The 25,485-nt window shown below is 35.2% G+C and overlaps 1 protein-coding gene across 3 annotated transcripts in view; it reads left to right on the top strand.

The window, feature by feature from the left end:
- The window catches only part of CADM2 (cell adhesion molecule 2), a 603,314-nt gene that overhangs the window by 548,710 nt on the left and 29,119 nt on the right, over positions 1-25,485 (top strand). The window contains exon 9 of one of the 3 annotated variants that reach the window (XM_026040436.1): positions 14,423-14,542. The exons of the other annotated variants lie outside the window; for them this stretch is intronic. Coding sequence (XP_025896221.1) covers positions 14,423-14,542 — 120 coding nt within the window. The remainder of the gene's footprint in view (positions 1-14,422; positions 14,543-25,485) is intronic. 3 annotated transcript variants of the gene reach the window in all.

Genomic DNA, 25,485 nt, shown 5'->3' with positions numbered 1-25,485 from the left:
GTAGTTTGCTCAAGCATTAGTCTGATGCAGTAACGAAGGCACAATCTTTAATGCCTGTAGCTGTTGTCATTTCTATATTATAATTGGCGATCTCAATGTTTTAGAAGTGCACATTCCAGCTAGATATATTACACCCTTTCTTTGGTAATGGGCTCCAGGCAATTTTCAGACTCTTTCAATTTATTAGGAATTTTTGTTTACCTTTGTCCAAATACTAGTCGTTAATCATCAGCAAACAGAGCTTACTGTCAAATTCATGATGCTCTACCCAAGAACATAGATTCTACTTGCAAAGCGTAGGTAATAAGTGCATTGATTTAGCTGCAGTTGAGAAAGGAGCTGGTCCATCATAATCACACTAAAGACACAGCTGTTATGTATATAGCTGTAGTTCATAACTTCCAGCTGTCACTGTGGAAAACTTAGTTCAGCATCATGTTCAGGAGGTGACATAACTCCATAGCATGGGATATTCTCTTCTAATTGGAAGCAGCAGCATTTTGTAATTTGCAGACTTCTTTAAAAGAAAGTAAAATTTGAAAGCAAATTTTTAAAAATATTTGCCAATYTAAAGCCATGATTTCAATTAATTGAAATAGAGCTATGATGTGTTAAGTGTCAATTATCTTTTAAAGCAATCTGGATCTGAACATGGGTTGGCCACTGTTCGTAGTTAAGGCAGTTCATACTGCCAGAATTAAGAATATCTCTGAAGAATAATTCAATATCTCTGGAGAATAAAAGATAGTTTAACATCTTTATTTTATGTCAGCCTCTCAAATGCATTYTTCTTGAACACACTATTCTTTTGCAAACAAAAGCTGCTACATGTCTTCCTTAAATTATATCCCCATTGATAATTTATAATGTATTTTTAAATGCTAGATCCTTTCCGAACTTATCAGACCAGAGTTCCCTCTGAGATTTCTGAGGCTTGCTGTTGAACCATAATRTATCTATATTCCATGTGCCTGTGCAGTCCTTTTACAAAAATATTGATTGTCTTAGCTTTCACTGTAACCTGGGGCAACAACTGAATTATGTGCTTTGAGGAAAAAGTATTCTTGTTTGTTTGTTTAAACCTGCTGCCTGATCTTTTCACTTCTCAACTTTCCAATCCATTTGGCCTCTCTTGCTGTAAGTTTTATGCTGTAGTTTTTGAAAAGCCCACTGTGGTGACTGTACAGTTTGACATCTGATGGCATTCTTCATTCTTCTCACTGTCATTTCCATAACTTCCCTCATATCCCAATACATGTCCTGTTCGAGAGTCTCTCGCTTAGGCACTGACTTGTATCCTCTGTTAAATCCCAGAGCTGGTCTTAATCATTCTAATGTTCTCRCCCACACCTATGTTTTGCCTCTTTCCAGTCTGATTGCTGCACTGTAGTTAGTCACTTGTATTTTTGTTCTGTTCTCCTTCGTTAGATTCTTGAGTATTTCCTCCTTGCTGTCACACTGACATTTCTCACAGATTTTCATGATCTTATGCTCTTTATGCATTTCCTAGCTTCCAGTCCCTTCTATCTATTTGCTCTTGCTTTTCTGTCTTTGTTTTTGTTTCACTCTTCGTTTTTCATGGTCTCTTTTCCATCTTTTTCCTCATTATTCTACCTGTAGTTCTCTGAAATTGACTGTTGTCAGTATTTGAAACAGCTCTTGCCTCAGTTTGCATCAAGCATCATAACTTTTTAACTTTCTAACTCCTACCTCCAAACACATTTATATGGGGACTTATCTATGGCCAATTATAATCATATTTTGACACCATGTACTACTTATGTGCTGTTTTCTTTTTAAATTATTAGAAACTCTGTGGAATCCAAGACAAATCTAAAATCAAGGAACCTTRCCTTTATCTGCTGTAAGCTCCATAATTTTTGTCTCTCCATTTGCCTATTATCATATTTTTAATTGCATTTGATTTCTACTGTGAAAGAATTATATATACAAGCTCCTCTCATTCCCTTACTCCTATAACTCAATGTCTCTCATCCTTCTTTCCCCCACGTGAACAAGCCCTTGTGAATGCACAGTGTATGCATGCCAATGCACTCTCCCTGGTAGAGAGTGCAGTAACTAGTAACCTGGGAAGAAACTTTTTTTTTTTTTTTTTTTTGGTCATCTTCACATCTTTTGATACTCATAGCAATTTGACAGTTTTCTTGAAAAAGCTGAGAAATGGAAGTGGAGGTTTCACTGTTGCAGGGCAAAGAAAATAACTCAGAAAACCCTGCATTAAAGGATGTCTTTTATGAACACAAAGTGGCGTTTATATGTGTGGGTTTTTTTCCTACAAGGATAACCCTCGAAATTGTGTCAAAAGTGTCAAAATATTTTGATTTTACATATACATCAACATTCTAAAATGACAGCAGAATATTAAATCATTATCAGAGTAGAAGTTCACTTCTCCTGAAGACCCTAGATTACACGGAAACAGGTGTTCCAAACTTTAAACAAACAGCTCTGTGTGAATGCTGCACAATGAGATGAATTAAGAAATCATTCTATAATACAGTTTGTATTATTCGACTAAAGAAGAATATTGTTTAGGTGATACTTTTAAATATGAGAATTCTGCCAAGATATTTACAGTGGAATTGTTGGCTTAATGTTATGGATGAATTGTCCAGCTATTATACCCAAGCCTCAGCAATGCAGCTACTTAAAATTGTTTTCTCTTGATAAATACTCACACAGTAGGCTCTATAGTTGAGCTGCATGAAATTATATTTCTTCATTTAGAGCAACTTTAGAAAAATAACTTTTTTTTTTTTCAGTTGAGCTCCAAGTTATTTTCTAAAGGTCAGGAAAATAACATTCTAAACCACAATAAGGCTTTTGGTGAATCTTTTTAACACTCTTACATTTTTATATTAGAATAAATATTTTGATGGAAGATAGCTTTTAAAACAGATGATATTATTGCATTATATATAAAAAAAGTAATATGTATATTTTTTCCAATCTGACATACTTATTGAGATTAATGAATTTACAGAGTATTTCAACTGACCTTACTCTGAATTTCTCCTTTCCAAAATGTATTATTTTTCCTGATGGAGACAACAAAATCTCTCTCCTGCTCCAGTTGTTAACTGTAGATTCTAACACATATAAATAATTTCTATTTGAATATAAGTTATCTTACTTAATATAAGTTATCTTACTTAGTCTAAAAAAATGTAACTTTACATAATCTCATTAATTACACCAAACACTTGAAAATATCTAATTTTCTATGTACATGTATAATTGGCTAATGTGATAGTTCTTGATTTGGACTCCCTGTGCGAGTTCTGAAAAGGAAAAGATTGTGTGTTAGTTTAAAATTATAATAAGACTTTCTCTCCATACACAATAATTRCATAAAATTAATATTTTGAATGTTTGTATATGGGAAGAGAACTTTTAATAGAGTACTTTTAAAACTAGATGTATTGCTGATACTCTTTTAAAACTAGATATATTGCTGATACTCTTATGAAAGCAACTTTTTCTAATTGACTCAGTATTCCTGAGAAAGTACTATATATTTTATTATCACTTTATCACTCTGATAGCACAGCTTTCACTTTAAATTTTCTGGACTTCATGCTTCTTTATTGCTTACCGCTAATATTCTTGAAGTTTATCTCAATAAAGGTTTTCTGGGTGAGGGATCAGACTGTAAAATTTCATGTCTAGGAATACTGTACACAATCTGTATGTGTTAAAATTGAATTTATTAAAAGAAGGGAAGATAATGATTCATGAAGTAAATATGGCTATTAGAGAATAATTGTACTTGAGGCTGATGAAGAAGTTAAAGTCTAACAGTTGCTAATGATCTTTTATTTCCATCAAGATCATTTATTACACAAAAATAAACCATAAAGAAATTATAAAAGTTACTTAGTAATTTTCTAAATTGAAACCCTTCCTGCACGATTAGGTGCTACTTAGAATGCAGATGAAAATCTCCTCCCTTTATCATTTTCATATGGTGCATCTGTAAATTAACTTTTTTTATGAGAATAGTTGATACATTTTTTGATTCAATTCACAAAAGCAGAACAACACGCTGTATAGCAATAGTACAATACTAGTAGATGACACTAGCCAAGTGATACCATGTTTTGTTCTAATTGAGATTTTGACATTTGGGATTGTTGCACAGTCGTCAGCTTTGAGCACATAGAGAGRGATTCTTTTAGGGAGATTTCACACTGCATCATCTTGTACCTAGTGGGATGAGTAAACTGTCTGTAAAACTTAACCTTTGTTAGAGAACTGAAAGGAGTTTGGTGCCTAAAGGACTTGAACCACATGTGAAAATAATGCCAAAAAGAACACAAGTGAAGAGAAACAAATGTGTGCTTTCAATTTTGCTCATCATAAACCATATCTATTTCTATCATCCATAATTTAGAGTTCATAATTAATAGCAGTTTTTCTCTTTTTGCCATTACACCTAATGGTAAATTTTTTGAAGTTAGCTTTTATTTGTACATTATATTAAAAGTGAAAGATTTTTTTTTAATATTTCTTGCTTAAATATTTATTTTTCTTCCTGGTTTTCAGAATTCTTCCAACTAAATATCTGATAGAACTGACAAATTAAGTTTCTATAACTAAAATTTAAAACTCATTGTGTAACATTTTTCCTCCCAGCATATACTCAGTCTAAATATGTGGTGGAACCCAAAGCTCCTTAACACTCCTTTCCCCCAAAGAAATCCTCCAACTTGGAATCACCAACTATTTTTCTAGCTCTTTCACCTTAAATTTTTGACCTAATAAAATTCTCTTTTCTTTATAATTAAAGACACTTTTCTTTTTTTTTCCTAAATCATGTTATAATCCTTCTGCATTGGATTTTCCAAGTCTGTGTTCTGTTATTCTGAATTGCTTTGACTTTGTCTCAAGGATTCACAACAGTTTTCACAGCTTTCAGAAAAGGGCATTGCATTGGTCTTTGTATATGACTCCCATGGGAAGGGGAAGAGACAGCCAAAACTAGCCAAGAGGACAATAATAAAAGTATATTTCAAAAGCTAACCTTGGGTTCTAGTAGAAGAAAATATTTCTTGCAAGGATGAGTATGAATCAACCAAGGTTGGTAATGTTAGCTGGATCACACAGTACTGGATCTGGATCTSTTGCGATAGGTTAACTTCTCTCAAAAGAGTGTGACAATCTCACTGATGTAAGAAAGCCTTAAGACCTTTTGAGAAAACTTATCTGGCAAGTCTGTGCCTCTGAGCAGGTTTCCTGATACCCGCTAATACTACTGGAATTAATCTTACTGTATAAGGAGACATGTAATTTGTGAGATGAATGATCTGAACAAATTTCACTCATGATTACTTTTTTACCTTTTTTTTTTTTTTTTTTTGTTTTATACAGACAGAAGAACTAATATTCTTATTTCTTTCTTGATTATCTGCTTTATTCTGTTATCCACATTTCCTTTACTTTTCTTCTGCTGGCATCTTCACAGCTTGTTTACACATCAAATACATCCTTGAAGAAAAAAGTTTACTCTTGCCCGGTAATTTTGCGCCATTAATAGAGTATAACTTTGGGTCGAAAATACCATATTCATTTTCACGGCAAGTGAAGAGGAAATGGAACCAAAGGATGGGAGAAGGACAAAAAAATCTGTCAGGGAAAACTCTCCAAGTGGGTAGACTGTTTTTTTCTTCAGGTGTTGCTGTGGATCATGATGGCAGTGAATTTGTTTTTCCCTTCTGTGGCTTCTGGTTTTTGTATTTTCTGCAGGTTTCCTATATCCTTGATCGGTAGGAGGCAGGGAGGCGATGAAGGAGGCTGGCATATTGAAGGGCTAGTTTGCCACTTGATTGAGTGCTCTGGATGGCTATCATCATTCACAAGCAGAAGCTGAAATCTCATTGCAGTGCTTTTTATACMATGTTGTTTTAAAAAATTAGCAAGTATGGCCAAGCTTTCCTCATGACAGGTACTGTTGGCTAACTGTGATATTTGGTTACTTAGTAATAAAGTTACCTAGTGTCTGCCTGCTTGAAGGAAAGCTGATAATATTAGGAAAGTTGCAGCCTTGACTGTATTGCATGTGTCCCACCATTCACAGTTATGTATTGTGCAAAACCAAAGTGATGTTGCATACTCAACTATGTACATAAAACACTTTTGAACAAAAAAAAAGGAGAGCATTAAAAAAAGACAGATAAGTAGATAAGACCTTGTATTCTCAGATGATGCATTCTGCTGAAATTTTTGAGAATGAAGTTTATTTGTCAGAGTAAGCTATGAAGAACTGCAATAAACTATATTTTAGGTTTGCAAGATGACATTAACTTGMCCAAGGTGATTTTCAGTGGGATACAACTGTCCCACTGTGATAAAGCTTTTCAGATGAGTGTTGGACCCCTCTGATTTTATTTCAAAATAATTCAAAATAACATTCTCTGTAATCTTTTTTACTAACCTCAAAATTATTGCAGTTAGTTTTGAGTTGTTTAAGCAATTTCCGTGGTTTGTCCTAAATTTCTCTGAGAAATGGAAGCAGCACCTTCAATAAAATAGAGATCAGCAATCTGTTTACCTCCATTTAGTTTCAATAATTGTCTCCTCAAGAGGGAATTTTTAGAARATTCTTCTTGGCCTCTTTCTTCTTCCTATTGCAAGTCTGACAGAGCTTTGTGAAATTTTTTTGCACAGAAAGAGTTGTGTCATTCTGAAAAAGATGTCATCTTTGTTCAAGGCTGYTGATGTCTGAATTTGTATTGTGCTTTTCTTCTCTAAGCTTTTTCTTACAGGTTTTCAAGGGCCAGCTGCTAGGACTTTATTTCATTTAATTTTGTATACCTCTGTTTTATGGCTTAAAGATATGAGGAAATGTGGCTTGTCTGTTTACTTAAAAAGAATAAAATGAACATCACAACTTTAAAGTGATTTTTTAAGCAGTGGCAATAGGCCTAGACTATTATATTAATAATGATTGAATGCTGTGTGCCTGGGACAAATGACACTGGCTTTATTCGTTTAAGAATTTTGGTGGCTTTCATGGTAACACTTTGTCTTGAATACAGTGAAATTGACATTTAAGATATAAAGACAATTGCTTYTTTGAAAACAGTTCTAAAAGGTTATATTTTTTGTGGTTTGGTTTGGTTTGGGTTTTGTAGTGGAGGATTACTGTGGCGCTCATGAGAACTGTCTGAATTCCCCTGTCAAGCTCAGAGGTCTCTGCAATATGAGGCATTTCATTTAATATTTCTTATGCTTCATTTTCCCAGCTGTGAACTGGGAAAGATGCTACTTCCCTTATGCTAACATTTGAKCTATATAGACTACATTTTGACGTAGTAGAACCTCAGGCAGAGTTTTATCCTTTACTGCTTATATATTTGTTAATGTAGAGTCCTGGCTAAAATTTTGTAGTCCTGTCTACAAAATTAGAACATAYATAACTCAGGTTATAGATGTCTTTTCATAAATATAGTTGCTTCATTGTTTGAGATGACAGTATCAAATGATACCTTAAAACTGAACTTTTTATTTAGACTACTGAATTACAAAAATCTTTTTTTTTGTTTTTTTAGCCTCTTGCATGCTCTGTAAATTTTACTAACTGTAAGGCAAGGTGCAGTGCTATTCTTCGTGCAGTATTTGTAACTACTCTGATTAGAAAAATTCAGTTTTATTCAAGATAGAATGGCTCCTTTAAAGAAAACAATAGGCATTATTAATATTGCTTCTGTTATATATGAAACCATTTKTTTTAACTACTAACAAAAAGTAAGGTAACTTTGGGAAGAATAGGTCTTAGAGTATAAATTTGGAATAATTTGTTATGGCTCCAGAACATATAAAGTAGTCTATTTGTTGAACACTAGTCATTATTTGTCTTTAAGGTACATTTTATGCTAATAAGCATTAATAAATTAAAATTAGAGTACTTAAAAGCAGGTGCTTCAGTTAAAGAATTTGCCTACTCAGGAATTCATATTTTCCTTGAATTAAGATAATCTTCAATATCTAATCATCAGAGTAATGTCAAATTTATCCTTTTACGTTATTTGTGTCACTTTTATGCAAAATCAGAAATTAAGAAATATTGAAGAAGTACAGCCCATTCTCTGATACAGTGCTTAGTTTATATGATCAATCCAGCAAAACTGAACAGGAGTAGCTCAATATATTGCAATATTCCACATTACATCATCTATTATTCTACTTCACAAAGATCAAGAATGCTGAACTTTTTCAAATTACCAGAATCATATAGCTGTATGATGGACAGCCATATGGGAGTATGTATCTGTACCTAAGCTCCTTCACTGCATATTTCCAGCTAGAGTGCTTTTGCTAATCACAAATTCAGTGGAGTGGCATGGGGAGCAAAATGATCCCGAAAGTAAGCACTGAGGGCTTCAAAGGTCAAACCTAGCATTTTAAAAGTTATCAGGCACTAGTGCAATCCTTAAATGTTGATGTTAGATGCTTTCCTGTGAAACGCTTGATTGAGTTTTTCCTGTGGTCTCCATGTGCAGCTCCACCAGCTGTGCGTGCAACCAAGTACTCTAGCCTCCAGGTGAGAAAGCGAGCTTTGTGACAACATCTGTGCTGCAGGGAAAGGTCAAGCTTTTCTAGCCAAACACAACTGAAACATGCTTTCTTGTGGGTGTTTGTGTTTCATGCTCCTGTTTGGCTTTCAGCAAGTACTCYGGAGTATTGTAAAATGCACAAACCCAGTGCAGCAAAGGTGGCCAGCYCTCCCTTCTTGGCATGTTCTCCTTACCCAAGTGCTGGTGGAAGTGGGTAGGGGTGGATGTCCTGAGGGAAAGGAGAGAACAGCTATCCTTTAACAAACTTCACTGGTCACAATATCTGTTTTTTATGTAAAGCTAATGGACAGCTGATCCTGTCCATTAGTCCTGTCTCTCAAGGGGAGAGGTGAAKGAAAGTTGATCCCCCAACTACCCCGTGAAGGCCCTTCCTGCCTTCCTATTGCTCCATGAATGTCACCTGCCTGAGAGCCACAGCTCCTTTTTACACTGACAGTTTCTGCGCCTGTTGTTTTCCTCTTGTTTTGATGGAAAATCATCCTGTCCTGCACCAATATTTGTTGTGCCTTCAGATTAAGAGTAGAATTTGGGGTAGAAATGTGAACTGTTTAGATACCAATTTTGTGTATGTTGGTTTGCAAGTAGAGGAAGGAGGCATTGCTTTAAATTGGTAATAATTTATCCTATTTCATTTACCACTTACACCTGCTTTCAAATTAGAAAAAAAGTCCTATCAAGCTTTCCATAAACAGAGAAAGAAATACTGGCCTTCCCAGTTTCCGAGGAAAAAAGCAGTGAGAGCAAAATCCTAGCATCTCTAACATTTGAGCGTTGATTCTGTCTACCCCAACCATGCTACCAAACTACATTTAAGCAAACCTTAATGAGCTCCCTTGTCTTCCAAAATTTAATATCACCTAGAGGCCCATGAAACATCTTGGGAGCATGGGTTTGTGTGAATCTATTTTATTTTCTTTCTGAAGTATCTAGTCTTAGCCCTGGAGCAGGTTTTCTGTTATGAACTCACCTACTGTTAGTCTCTACTTCAATTGAAACTAGGGCTCTAGATCTAAATGAGCTTCCAGTTGAAAGATTTTGGATATTTTTTTAATGACAACTAATTTTCTACCAAAATGTCAAGCAAATGATTGCTGTTTCAGAATTTCATAAATCTGAATTAKTTAAAAAACAAAACAGGGAATTCATGTCCATGTCATGCAGCTATTGGCACATGAGATTCAAGCTGAATGATCTCTTTGTTCAATCCTGGTTTCTGGGAGCAACACTAAATGCAACTCCCTTTAAATTTAAAACCTTGCTAAATTATTTAGCACTACATATCACAGACTCTGATTAAATTTTGCGGAGAGTAGTGAGATTGTTTCCCAGGTAGGTCATCACTCAGTTCAGTTTACCACTTAAAACTTTTTTCTTTCTCAGTCAAAATACAGCAGGGGCCATCCATCATTATCACTTTGTCCTTTAATTTTTCTGTCAGCCTTTGTCAAGCTTGAAACAAAAGCCTTTACATTTTTATCAGCTGCAGCCATTGTTGCCTGCATTGTGCTCAGTCATTTCAGAGTATCAGTTGTGTTTTTACCAAACAAGTCAAATATTTTCAATAGGTCAGATCTATCTTTCACATAAGCCTGCTAAACCAAACAGAACCATTTCTCATTTCTGTGGAAATAGAGAGCAAAAATGCTTAGGGCCAAATCTGCAGTAAGAGTAATTTGGCCAGGCTCTCAACACTTAAATGGATGAATGACTTTTGCCTTTGCAGGAAGAATGAGGGATCAGTTCAGGAAAGAAGGGTAGGCAGACGAAAAATCGTGGTTGGGCAGGACCTGGCAATGTTTTGAACTGATCTTGCACAACTCTCTCTTCTGCCACGAGTCTACAGATTGCACCTGTGCCTCTCCTAAGAGCAGCCTCCAGAACAAGCCAAGAAAGAGTTGCATGCTACTTCACTTTCCTCTGTGTGCTTGCTGCCAACGAGCAGACTACCTGCTCTCAGCCTTCAAATTGCTGGTGCTAATGTAACTTAATGGCATACTAACATACCATGGGAGCCCCATAGAGGACCTTTCTCTCTAAAACCTTCACCAAGCTGCCCTCTTTATTCACTGATTTGTGACATTATTGCAGTTCCTTAGTAAAAAGGAATTAATTGTCAAGTATTTGCCCCTCACCTCAAACCCCTCTCTGCCGCTACAGGTTAGAATTGTACTCCTTCCACTGAAAATCCAGCTCAAGTACAATCTGATAATTAACCGAAGCAAGAGGGACTAGAGTCAGTAATCTCCCTAGATGTAGAGTTTTTATTTCCAAAAACCTTTAGGGAAACAATTTGTGGTCTGTGGATTGCTGGTATTTCAGAAGTAGCCATCAACCCATGAATACCAAGTTAATTACAATACTAAATTTTGACCGATGCCTCTCTGTCAATATACATTCATTTTAGAAATGAGATTTAAAATTAATGGTGACCATTATGTCTTSTCTTCTAGATCTCTGTGCATGGCTTTTCTATCTTCTTTAGCTCTCCAGTTACAAGATGTAGCTATTTTCTCCTTCAAAAGATTCTTCAGTTAAATATTAGTGAAGTAGGAATATGATGTATTGATTTGGGTATGGATACTTGAATTAAAAAGTGTCACTCAGTGAGGTCTCTTGGTCATAGTGATCTTTGGTATTCTGAGCAGAGGATTGTTTTCATCAGTACAAAAGCACATTCTTTTCAGCCTGATTCAGAAAGGCCAGCAGAAGGAATTGAGGTATGTCAAAAGCAAAAGTGACAACAAGATTCTACAGGACTAGAAATAATCAAATACTAAGTCTCTTTTCTGGCACATAAATGAAACAGCACTTCAAAAAATACTTAATGTGATTTGTATGACTTATAGAATAGCCTATGTTGTTGGAATCAGTGTAGGAAAAAGAGAAGATGAGTAAAGTATTTGCAAGAATCTATAAATCTTGGAAGAACTGATGAGGAGCTTTGTGTCACTCCCTAAGTAAGTCTAGGACATCCCATTGTATAAGTCTTTTGAATGTGGGATTTCAGTGCTTTTCAGAACATTAATCTACATCTAGATCTAGATTATGCAAAGTGGAATTTAAGGATGCAGTATGGACCAAGAATTCTGAAATATGTTGTCTGCAGGTAGAACTATTGATCTTTTTGTTGCTTAACAGCTATATCACCTTTACGTACATTCGTAATTAAAGAACATATTCTACCGTGCGAAGCCTGGAACATACATGAGTATTTCATAGCTTGGGCAATGAAATGCTCTTCAGGTTGTTTACTGGTTGCTAATGTGTCATTCAGTTGTTAGGAGCAAGTAATTAGGATGCTGTCAGGAAAGCAGACCAATGGCAGTCATTTGCATGATGAATCTCACCCTACTCTGTTAAGAAAACAAGTTCTTTTGTGAACATATTTTACTTTGAGCATTCTGAAAAGCTGCCATTTTAATATTTGGTGTCAGACTTTCTAACTTTGATCAGGACACCAAGTTCTGCAAAGATTTTCATTAATGTGATCAGAAAAGATGAATCTTAAGAAAAAATGAAAAACTGCTGTCTCCTAGTTCTTATTAACCTTTTTCGATTTCCTAAGTAGGTTTCACTTGAAATGAGAAACCTTAATGGAAATATTTCAGTCAGAAGAGAAACCAGAAAGCAGTGAACTCTTAAATTCACTGGTGACTCATTTAAGCTAGTGTGTGGCAAACTGGGTAGACAGTGCTTTCATAGAATGAAAAAGCACAGTCATAAAACCATGGCTGTGTTTACCAGTTATAGTTAACCTGCCATTGCATTGTCCTAAGTAAATGGCATATTTAGGATAGATAATGAAGGGAACCATAAATCACATTAATTAGTTTTTATGTACAAGACCAATTTATACAGCTTTTCTAATAAACAAGGGTTTGCTGTCCCTACAAAGATGGCATTTTTCTTCTGTTTTATTTTATTTTACCAGATACTTACCTAAGAGGGAGTTTCCTTTTATGAGAATCACTTGCATAGAACAGTACATATGACAAGTATCTTTTAAGTATGTTCATTTATTTCTGATGTTTGTTAAATTTGATTGTGTTTAATTATCATGCCAGTTACACTCAGGTGCACACTTCAGGTTATGTTACAGTTTTTCCTTGTGATTAGCATGACTACAGGGTTGTTGGKTTTTTTTTTCAAAAGTGTGTTTTACTTTAGATCTGTTCTGCAGTACTATATACTCCTAAGCCAGCTAAAGCACCAGTGTACAGCAGGTGAGAGAGGAATCTCTTGCCATTTTCTGATGGCTTCCGAAGTGGAAAATCCCATAAGTACAGATTCTAGGGGGTAATGGTGGCGTTTATCAAAAGCATAATGCAGAAAATGGTGTGACTCATAGACGTTAACTGAAGGAACGTCAGGGAGAATTTCTAAAAGGCAAAATAATCTGTCATCCAGCATGAAAATAAGGCAAGCATGCTTAATTAAAGTCTTAAGAGAGTGATTATGTGATGCTGAACTGACGGGCCCAGAATGTCTGGTATTGGGCCTGGTACTGTTAAGTGCCGAGCTGCTTTTGTTTCCATTGATTTGAGTCAGAGTTGAAGGTACTCAGAGACCGATTGCATTTCCTTCTAGAGTAGGAGAAGACAGATCGCAAGTCAGATTTTTACTGTTACTGCATTGAATAGCACCCTTCAGAGGTATTTACACTGAAGTCAATGTGGAATGGTTTACACACAATCAGCGCATCAAAAACTGGTTCTTTCCTTTTAAACCTGCTATATAAATGATCTGAAAAATGTCAGATGCTTTTCATTTCCTCACCAAAGTGCTTTTCTCCAGTTCTCTGAGGTTTTTTTTTGTTTGTTTGTTTGTGTATTTGTTCTTTAAAACCTGCAATCACCTTGTAAGCAAAGTGTTACTGCTCTTTATTGCTTCTGGCAGGGCAATCAGAGAATTTTCTATCCGCACATCTGCTTATGTTCTGCTCTGTACTGAAACATTTTACAATAGAGAGTGTTGGTTCGTGTACAACGAAACAGCAGTGGCCTAARCTTGACGTGCTTGTACTTATTGAGCAGGGGTCGAAGGGATTTGCAGAATGCTGTAAACAGGGCTATGCATCTTTTCTGACTTGGATACTCAGATTTTGTAATATTAATGTAAATAGCCTTTCTAAATTTGGAGTTAAATTATTTTGGAGGTAACTGGAATACTGTTGCATCTATTAACGATAAACTTTGAGTACTAAGGATGGTTGAAAGATGACTTTTCCTGGTAATTAGGGTAAAGATGTTGAAATATACTGTGCTCTGGATCTTAGCAGACAGCTGTGTCTTAAATATGTGGGAAGAAGAAAAGCAATCCGGAAAAAGCAGCTCTTATAGTTAGTAGCAATTTTCCCCCTTTTTCCTTCCATTGATTCTGTCTGAAAGTGGGTGTTTTTAACATACAGCCATTTCTCGTTAACATGTGTGTGTTTATTTTAGCATGACAGTGTTGGTTTTTTTTTCATCCCCCACTCTGACACAGCATGTTTCATCTGTATATGGTTTCTAGCATATGAGACATTTAAAATGCCTCAGTGAAGAAATGGATTCTTGTCACTTAAACATTCACTCTCCATATCTRTGTAAACTTGACCATTTTAACAGTGTTTTAAATTCTGAATGCTAGAAGATTGACCATAAAAACCGAGAGTGATATAATGTCAAGAATTTAAAGGTACGCCGTTGTACCTGTAATAATTTATGTTAATCACGTTTTAATTTAGTCATTTTCAACATACCTGTATTTACAAATTAAACCACTATTATGGTTTTCCTTTGTTTGCATGATATGATTTTATTTTATATTTTTTTTCCGCTCACCAGATGTTTTCAACACTTTGCTTCCCACTACTGTCATCCCCTCCCTTACCACTGCAACAGTCACAACCAATGTAGCCTTAACAGCCAGCAAAACCACATCGGCAACAGCCATCAGCACCAGAGGTACAGTATGCTTCTTTGTTATGGCCTGAAAAACACATTATAAATAGGAAATTATAGGTTTTATTTTTTTTAAAAAAGGATAGAATTTGCTGAAGAGAGAGGTCAAACATTTTAGTTCAACCTGTAAATTTAATAGAACAATCCACGTGATGGCATTTATCTCAGTTAAGAAGCATTCTGTATAACCTTGAACGTTTTTATTGCTCTAGCGATATGCATGTGAACTTTGACAGGATGCTTAAATTATTTGTATACATTTGCATTTAATTTTTTTTAAAGTTAGTAAATTAACTTTAATGCAAAGTGCAAGCAAGCTATTTTTAAATAAACATGACCTTTTAAGATTGGTTATTTTGGTGCTAATGTTTAAAGTAAGATAAGTGTCTTGGATGTGGAATTACCGATGATGTCATCCTGCTTGATAATAAAAAGGAATCACATTCTGTTAGCCTGTTAGTCTGTTACAATTTAAGTTATTTCTAACTTAAGGATATCCTCATCCTATTTGAACTACAGGATATGATTTGAATGTCTCCTCCACCGTTTTTCCTTTTTTTTCTTGTTGTTTTTGGTATTTACAGTAGTGCTTTGTTTTATTATGGAGCTTAGTTTTACTGCAGTATTCAGCGGTTGGTCAGAAATTGTTTGCTGATGAGGATGTGTGCCAGTTTTGACAGATTGTAGTCTTCTGGTTAAGGAGTAGATAATAACCTCCATAATGAGTGAAATGAGAGATGGTTCAATAGTGAAGCCTGTTGAACATTGAATGTTATAAGGAGAGCGGAGATAGTAGTCAGTTATTGCAGTGCAATATTCACAGGATGAGATGTAATGATCCCAGGAAAGTTAAGACTGAGTTAAGAAATAGTTTCTCTCTGAAAGCATTGTTGTAAGTCAGTTATGGAGACCTGACTAATTTCCAAGAATTAGAAAGATTTTCTTAAGCTAAAAACAACTTCATTGTATAAAGACTGTGATGGTAAATTATCACTGAGCTTCTTCTTTCATAAGTATTGGTGGTCTCTGTGTAATGACGAACTGATATGAAACTTGAACATAATTTTTTTAAGCCTTAATATTATATCGTATGTGAAAAAAATGGCTTAGATGAAAAGGAAAAATATAGTGTAGGATCTTTGCCCTACGGAAAAGTGGAAAAGGAGAGGACGTAGAAAACAGCCCAGTGCTCAAAGGGCTGACTGGAAAAAGTGGAACTGAATGATAAGAATGATCATACCTTTAAAAACAGTGTTTTGAGACAAGCACCAGCAGCTTCGCAGCTTCCTGTAGACTTGGTTATATGAAAGATGAAGACTTTTCCATTTTGGCATCTGCTATTCTGAATAAATTGTTTTCTTCTTATCATTATATTATTGTAATGAAACATTATTTCCCTGTTGTGATTACACAGTGCATAAATGGTAGTAATGCATCCCGTTACCTCTAAATGTAGCATCATTTTATATTACTGTAAAGTGTGTTCATTCTGATCATTTGTATGCCCAACGTTAAGTGAAAATATCTGAAAAAGAAGACTCTCTTATAAGATTCATCTGTAGTACATATTAGAATGTGTTCAGTTTGATACTACGATAACAAGAAGATATTGTTTTAGAGAAAATTAATAATAATTAAAAAAAGGTAATCCATGTAATCAATCACCTTTCTTCAGCATTCACCTTTCTAAGAAAATGAATGAAAAGATGAAACTACTTCAGACAAAGGAACTGGTAGATAGGGTCTCTTGGGCAGGTAATCTAAGGTGTAAAATAGCATAGGAAAGCTGTTTCTTGAAAAGATTGTATTGAAGGCAAAATAAAATGACAGTGTATCACAAAGCAGAGGAAAAATAGAAAATATAGAACAGACTAATGAGCTTGTCTATCTTACAATCTGAAAAAAAAAAAAGAAAAATAATAACAAGGACAGATAAGCACAAACCATAGCGAATATCAGTATGAAAAAAATATCACAAGAGGCCAAAAATAGATCAGAAATGTTCAGGTGCACAATTACAACTAAAGAGACATAGGAATGTAACAACAAAAGGATATATTAATTCTTTAGATGAAAGATGAAAACAGAGCAATGTGATATTCCTGTATATGAATCATTAGGATAGGTTAGCTGGTGTGTTAGCCAGCAATGGATGGCCACATTTGAAGCACTGTTTCTAATAGCTGATATCACACTGAAAGATGTCCACAAATCCTGAGAGGCCAAGGAACAACAACTGCAGGAAATTTAAAAACATAATCTGTGAGGAAGCTGAGAGCACCTTGTGCAGAAAATATGTAAGAACCATTTTAGAGAGGATCAGATTTTCGGCAATATCTCTTTCTAACTGAAAAAAAAAAAAACCCCAAAACATATTTTCCTTCTGCATTCTGCTTGTTATTCCAGCAAGTAATCTGGTGAGGAACAGGTATCTGCACACATAAAGTGGACAAGTTATTAAATTTTTTTCAGTCTTTAAAGATGGGGGTAGTGGGGTCTTGGCTTCCAGCTAGATAGGAAGCATTATGTTGTTATCTGAATTTATTAGATTATCTACTAAAGAAACAGAAGTTTCTTTAGTTTCTTTCTACTAAAGAAACAGAAGTTTGTCCTAAATCACAGAGCAGTAGGTACTAATTAACAATGGTTTTTAACTGAATTTCTAACAACGGAGATATAACACATTTTACATTACAATGATTGTACTTCATCATTGCTAAAATTAAAAAAAAAAAAAAAAAAAAACTGAACCTCATCACTTAATTCAGGGTCTGAGACCCAGGTCTGCCTTCTTTTGCCTAGAGTTTAATAAACACTATGAAAAAAAAATTACAGATCCATTTGGAGGATAGCATTATATTTCACAAATATCCTCCTTAGTCAATTTTTTTGTGTTCTCAGACAAACGTATGCTTGCTTTTGTGCTCACTCCTGGAGGAATTAATGACTCTTTGCTGGTACATTACCTGCTAACTCAAAAAAAACTAAGCACAATTTGATGCCAGAGAAGAGTAGAGTCCTTTATATATTTGTCAAGGGTGTCTTAAAGCCTCATAACCATGTTGAGGAATGTACAACAAAATGAAGCTAAAATACATTAGAAGAAACAAGTCTAGAGGACTAAAGAAAGAGTAATTATACACTGTATGAATAGTTTCCTTTCTAGCAGTTTTTTTTATGTTACTTGTGAAAGCTCTAGCCTTCTGTGTTCCATAGAATGTACCATACTAATGTTCTCTCTTTTGACTAGGAAGAGGCACAAGAGGAATGTGAATTTACCGCTGGCAGTAAAAAGAGGGATTCCTCCCTTGGAGAAATCCTTTGTTAACAAAAAGCTAATTTAGCTGATTCTGTGCCAGTCTTTCTTAGTCCTGTTGGCAGAGAGGGAGAGTGATTAGCAGTCTAGGAAGCACCACCTCAGATCAGAACAACTCTTCATATTTTTGGACTCACAAAGGGGAAAAACTCATGGAACCTCCCCACAGGCTGGATTTATATCAATCCCTCAATTCTTTTTTTTTTTTCTTTCTTTTTTTGTCGCAATTTTTAAAACTTGACTCCTTTTCCTGGCCAAAAAAAAAGTCCAAGAGATTATATAACTTGGTAACTCTGATTTATTATTGAAGATTGAAATCTCATAAACAAAACCAAAAATAGGTGCAAAAATAATATTGCAAGAGCAACAAGAACAAGAGCTTCCTAAATTCAAAAGATAGGAATCCATTATTTATTGGATTTCAGTCCTGTTGCACGTATCTGGCTGACTCAGTCTTAGCTGACTCACTTGTGTAATGACTGTGCCAGAATGTTCAAAGCTTTATATAGCAATGCCTAAAAACATCTCCAAAGTCATTGCATATAACAGAGGTACAAGGCTGCTCCCAGCCAGCTACACTGTGAGGTTCAAGATTTTGTTTAACTCTGTTTGTCAGAGTGTCCAAAAAGTCAATGAATATACTCATCTATCTAAATAAAAAAATTGGAATGAAATCAATGTTTTATTGCATTATGCTTATATTGTTTTTTTGAYTCTCATGTAAAATAAAGATTTTTTAAACAAGGTCTTGGAAAGTAAATTCAAAAGAACAGTTTACAGGGGATTAAGGAAGGGTCTGAGGCTATGATCATTTTGATAAACTGTTATACATTTCATTTAAATTCAGTTTAATATTTCTGTTTCATATCATGAATTTCAGCTGTCTTGGCTATAAAATCACATTGCTTTCTTCTTTTCACCCTTTTTATTCTGGAGTCTATTTGAAAAAAGACCAGAACACCTTTTTTCTTTATAGCCAGATAGCCAGTTAAGCTGTAAGAATTACTTGGGCAGTACTTCTGTTCTTATCGAAAGAATATTAATCATTCTTTCATATAACCTGATTAATGTAGTTTGGTACTTTGAGATATCAACAGAGAAGTAAACAACAAAGTAGATATAGAATGTATGAGGGACAAGGGAGATAAGGATAGACTTATATCTTAAGTATAACTGTGTATGCTTACTTGCATTCACATGTGATAATAAATAAAATTACTGTTGTCTAACGTTAAATGTGGTTTTGTGTGACAGCTTGCTAAACAGCTATTTTTTTATGTACTTCTTTATAGCTGTAGCAGTAACATAAAAACTAATTTGTGTCTGTTTCAACTCAAACCAGATAAGGAAATTGCAACTTTCCAATTTTATTTCTTCCTTATCTTCCCTCACTTATAATAATCTCCTACTGGTTTACCGACCACTAGATTTCCCAGTAAACCAAACAACTGGAGCTTCAAAAGGAGAATCTAGGTAGTCCTTCAGGCTATTTTTTTCCCCAAAAGATACTCAAGACTTCAGCACTCATCCTGCAAGCACTGATGTCTCTAGATTTTTAGAATTACTTCTTTCATTACCTTTATTTTTCATTCTGTTTGATGGCCAACTACTAATAAAGCATAGTAAATCTAAGTTAGACCATTATTAAAGCCCAAGCCTATTTTACAAGCCTCTTTATCTGCATCATGAAACCTTAGGCATGTCAGAGATAAATCTGATAAAAAATCACTAAGCTGCAGCTGAATAGCCAGGAAACTTTCCCTACCCAACATGCCAACCAAGTGGTGCCTACAGTGGGAACAGCAAGCAAGTGTCCTTCCCCACCTTGGCACTTGCATAGGCTAAATAGAGGTGACTGGGATTGCAGTAGGAGTTATTGCTGCCTCTGCCTGCATCCCAGATCCTTTACCAGCTGATCAAGGTTCACAGGGAAGTACAAGAGTGTAATGCTGTCTGCCCCCATTTACTTGTGCTCCCTGCCAACTAGGCCTCCAATAGTGGAAGTAAGACTCCGCAGATATGTTTTTGTATGGTCTCAACTCATCAGCTCCTTGCTCAAATCCTATGCTTCTGGGCAACAGCACAGATAAAGTCAGTAGATCCCCAAGGCAGAGACCACACTGTATTTGGAAAGCAGAAAATAAGATTACAAGATTTGAAAGTTGAGCTTTAAGTTGAACTTAAAGTATTATACCTGTTGCTATGKTTTAAATCCAAAGTTAGTAAGAATCTGGGCAAATCAGAACCAAGAGCTAAAGAAAATGAACAGGCACTCTTGTGCTCCTCTTGTGTGGCACTTGTAGGAAGCAGCGGAAGAGTACAATGTGCTGGGACATGCAGGATACTTCTGTCCAGTATGAGCAAAGAAGATGAATTGTTGTTCTGCCTGTTTCTTTTCAGATCCCTGGACATTTTTTTTCTGACTCTTTCAATGTATTATAGCTTATTTTGTTTGACTTGCTGTTGAAGTTGAATGACTCTTACTAATTCCTAGAGTATGGGGCAGAGGGAAAAAAAAATAGGAAACACATATATAGCAAAAAAAAAAAAAAAAAAAAAAAGGCTCCATTTTGTTTACTTCTGACTCTCTTCAGCTGGCTTTTTCTCAAAAAAATATTCTTCTAATGTGTACCTCTGCAGTCCTCATGTGTTTGTGCATTGTCTGGCTCCTTAGGTGCTGTAAGGTTTCTTAAGTGTTTGCAGTTTCTTGAGTGCACATAGCACCTTTTCAAGAGGCTAGTAGTCCACAACGCCAATTTTAGGGGCCATAAACTGTTTGTTCCTTTGCCTAAGCAATAATAATTGGGATTTCATCCCACTAGCCATTAAGTGGTACACTTAATGCTGTGAATTCCCAAAGCTCACAAAATTAAGTTCAATAAAGGAAATCAGAACATCTGTTCTAGTGAAAAGAGCTTTTTGTTTTCAAGGTCTGATAGATACACAGAAAAAAAACCCATTCTTATAATATCTTATAAAATAATGAAGTGTCTTTTGTAAATGTTAGTTCAATGGATAATGCACACAGATTTAATAGTTGCAATAAAAGTAAAATGAGGAGTCCTCAGGTGTTTCTGTCATGTTCCAGCCTCATGATATTTGTGATATCCCCCTATACGAAGCAAACCAAAAAAGCAAAGTTTCCTGCTCTGATAGCTAGAGTCCTGCAGATTTATAAAAAGATTAACTTTTGTGAGTCCATTGACAAGCAAGCACGAAAGTGTGATGCATATTTTTTGAGTTAAGGCCAGCAGTTTTGGGTATGGCTTCAGCCACAAACAGTATTTTCTCAAATCACACATAAATTAGGACAACAGAGCAGTAAGTATCATCAGATTGCAGTTACAAAGGAAATATTTTTTCATGCGGTGTGGAACTAAATGTGAAGTCCATTATCACTACATCCTACAGAATGCAAATATCCTTATGTTTGTGTTGTGAGCATACTAAAAGCAAAACCAAATCTTTCTGTGTAGTATTCCCAGTTCTCAAATAATGTTGAAAGTACCTTTGTAGTTCTAATATCAGTCAAAAAGTAAATCTTCAGTAGCATGCACAGCATCAAAGTAATCCAGGAACAGATGAAAATTCTGGGAAACAAACCATGAAATGTACCTGGATGTTTCCAGTTATCACTTACACAAGCTAAAGCAAAGCAATCTGCAATTTAGAATATTGTAGGTTCTTCTACTTAACAGTTTTCATGATACAAAATAGAGATTGCAGTTGTTATACTTGGTTGTATTATTTGTGGAATAGACATGTTACATTTAAGCACAAATGAAGATAGATTCCACACTCCAAGGGAGTTACCGTGTAAATGAACATTATGAGCATGAGAGGTAGATTACAACACAGGCAGATTGAAGACATGAAGGAAAAGAAATATGATAATGTTATATATTAGGAACCATCTCTCTGTATCTGTAACAAATATTTCTACTGCTGGCAAATCCATCTAGTTTGCCTGCAGTAATGAAGTATGCAACTTAAAAACTAGGCAGTGATTTCCAGCCTTGATTGATCATCGCTTAGCCCAAAATGTAGCACTGTACAGATAAGTATCACAATTGGTTGATGGGCTGATAAAGATTCCATTATATAGCTCAACTCCTAAGAGGCCCCAGCACTGCGTCAGGAATTCAAACGTTCCTAACCTGAGCACTGATCATGCTGATTTTTTTTCTACTGCATATGAATTATGCCGTCTAACACTCCCTATTGTAATCTAACAAACAATACTAGAGACTTTCCAAATTAAGAGTCCCTTCCATGTGAAATAATACACTCACTTTCTGCAAAGAGAAAGTGTTTTCTGAACATCCTTCTCCTGAGAAGGCAGAATTCTGACTGAGAATTTACCCCATGTACAGAACATTATCTTCCTTCTGCCCAGCTTCCTTGTTAACAGTATAGAAACCTGGGATACACTGGCCTTTCAAAGATGTGTGTGAAAAGGACTAAAACCATCAGTGTCAAACCTCTGTTTAAATCATAACATCAAAGCATGTCTGCCAAAGACTGCCACAGGGCTGCCTGTGTTTGTCTGGTCTGTAACTGTCTGTTGACCAGTGTCATAATGTTTCTTCTGCTTTATTAACATGCAGTCATCTTCAATAGTCAAACACGAGTGGGATATGAAACTTACTTTATTCGTATTCAGTTCATACTCCAGTAATGCTTTATATTCTTGGAACATTCAAACATAACAACAACAACAACAACAAAAAAGAAAATGTTTACATGTTTCTGCCTCATTAATGCCATTTTAAGAGTCAGAATTTTGTAGATTTTAAGAGACTTAAAGAGACTTAAAGAGACTGGGTATCCAGAATTTACAGCTCTGCAAGCAGCTTATCTTGCAAAATAAGTAGATGAGTTTATCCTGTATAGCTGATAGGTAGTTTTGATATTTGTATGAATTCAAATTTTCCAGTCCAAAGAGAGGCAGACTAAATTTTGTGGATTGCCAATGTTGCCTGCAGGGACTTTTTGCCTCCTGAAGCTGAGATTCACCTGCAGATTTGTGAAGTTTTTTTTTTTTTCTGCAGGAGAACAGGCTACAATAGCCTTTCTTGTATGTAATATTATATACATAAATAAATTTATTAATTTTCAGTGAGTTTAATGTGCTATTCAGAGGGAATCTCAATTCGTATATAGACTTCACTATTACAGATTTTTAGTGAGGAGACACTTCTATTTTTTTAAAGAACATCCACCAGAACATATGTAGCCTTGTAATAAGATTCATTGTAATAAGACCCCTCCATAATTATGTGGCAGAACTGATTCCATGATCGTTAAGAGCTTATTAAGACTTGCTTTTTATTTGCTTTGTTTTAAAGATATGTGCAATGCCTGGCACATCTTTAATGATGAATTTTAATGAAAATTATAGTAAGTTTCTTTACCAAGGAGAAATAATAGGCAAAGGTTTTCTGTAGAGTATGTTTCATTGTCAGCGTATTTAATTTATACCAAAGCACAAGGCTGACATTCTTAAGTATTTTTTTCCTTTTGCAGAGATGTTTGTTGTATTTAGAAATAATACCAGCAAAAACTCAGATATTTGTAGTAAAGCTGCTGTTTAAGGCATATTTTAGGATGTCTTGTGCTCTCGTGAAACTTGGACACTGCTTCAGTAATAAAAGCAAAAGTATAAAATTAAGTATCATTGCAGTTAGGCAATGATAACAAAGTAGCTATGCCAATGTCATGCACAATGTAAAAAAAAAAATGATACAAGATCTAAAAATGAGAAAGGGAATGAAAAGGAGAGAAAAATCCTCATAGTTTCAAATTTATTAGTAACACCTTTAATAAAAAATGCACATGTCTTCCTCACTATCCAGTGAACTAAAGTCATCAACCGTGCCTTTGAAGCTAGAAAAGATTACTCTGTCTGCCCTTGCTTTCTCTGACACTTTGCTTGAAATACAGTTAATAACTTATAGTGTAAGCATCACAAAATATGGAATTTATACTAATTATATTAAGCTTTTTGGATGAAAGATGACCTTGCTGAAACTTTAAGCTACAGAGAATTATAACCAGAAAAGTAAAGTAACACAAAATCTACAAAGAGTGACTTCGGAGGTAATTTAATCCGGCCTGCTAATTTTTGTTTATAAAATTATGCAGACTATATGTCTTGATTATTTTGTATCTAGAAAAGATTTATGTATCCAAATAGATTTCTGTGTAGATTGCAACTTGCTCTACTCTGAGTATAAAAACTGAACAACAGGAGGATTGTGACTATAGYGAATACAGAAGAGGGAGCTCTCAAGATATTACTTTAGTATTTCTTAGAGCATCAAAATCAAATGTGTCATCATTCCTTTGCCTTGCTGCATTAGCTATTTTGGGAACCTGTGTCTGTGCTGTCTTTGGAAACTGCACTGTGGAGAAAAGTTGGTCCCATGGGAGCTGGTGAAACTGGCTTGTATCTGAACAGGTTCAGGGTGGCTCCATTTTAATGGACAGGAGCAATCCCTGGGGATCTGGACAGGGTCACCTCTAAGCTCCAACTGGGAGCCCTAGAAGGAGGTTGCTGTGTTTTACTGGGGAGATGTTCAATAACAAATTATATGTTTATGAAAGGGCATGGCAAAAGTGTTTTAGAGTGAGTATGCGTTGGGTGTCCTACCACACCATGTGAAAACATTGAACCCACAAGGCCTGCTTCAACTATGTTGGACAATTGGTGCATGCCTTTCATTTGTACTGTGCCTTTGATAGTAGCACTAAAATGTATGTCCTTGTTACTACTAAAAGAGATATTGGAAATACAAGGATAATGCTATCGTTTTATTACTATAAGACACTAAACCAAAAATCTTTAAAGGCTGATATTTTGCTGCAGTGTGTGTCATGTTGTACACAGAACAGCAAAGTCAACAAGGTTAAAGTGAAAAAAAAAAGAGAGAAGGTGAGAGAGAGAGAAAAAAATGAATCCCAGTATTTAAAAAGATTAGTTAGCATAGCTTAAAACACATATTGTAGGAAAGAAGCAAAGAGAAATCTGATTTGAAGTGTACAGTATTGGAAATGACTTTACCTAATCATAACCTAGTTCCTTTTTTCATTAGAAAAAAAAATGAGAAAGAGAGTTACAAACTCATCTACTCTGAGAAATACAAGGTGGCAAACCTTATTCAGTAACACTTGACTCACTTTTTGGAGGAGTATAAAAGGCTGAACAGGAAAGCACAAATGGAAGTGACTGAAAAAAATGAAATTCAGAACCAACACAAGGAAGTACTTTTCACTCAAAGAGAAATACAATTTTTCAATAGCCTACTGAGCCAAGTTTGGAATTGAAGGCACTGGGGTCATTAAAGAAGAAGTGAGATGCTATTCTGGAAGAACTGTGTTAACCGAGATGACTTGTGTTGGGCTGAATGGCCTTTCCCTTTTCCCCAAATTTATGTTCTTTTTGAAAAAACTTTGATTACAAGTCATCCTGCTGTGATTTAGATAGCATGAATTCAAAAAGAATGAATCAAATCTTTTCAATCAAGATGCTTGAGTTTCTTTCCAGTCTGAATTCTTGCAAGCCTGTAATACAAAACCATCAGTCAAGGAATAAAAAAAAAAAAAAAAAAAAAAAAAAAAAAAAAAAAAA

The sequence above is a fragment of the Nothoprocta perdicaria genome, unplaced genomic scaffold (assembly GCF_003342845.1).
Source record: "Nothoprocta perdicaria isolate Ctin4 unplaced genomic scaffold, notPer1 scaffold_100, whole genome shotgun sequence".
NCBI classification, from domain to species: Eukaryota; Metazoa; Chordata; class Aves; order Tinamiformes; family Tinamidae; genus Nothoprocta; species Nothoprocta perdicaria.
The sequence above is the reverse complement of the archived record's forward strand: the minus strand, read 5'-3'. Positions and strand labels throughout refer to the sequence as shown.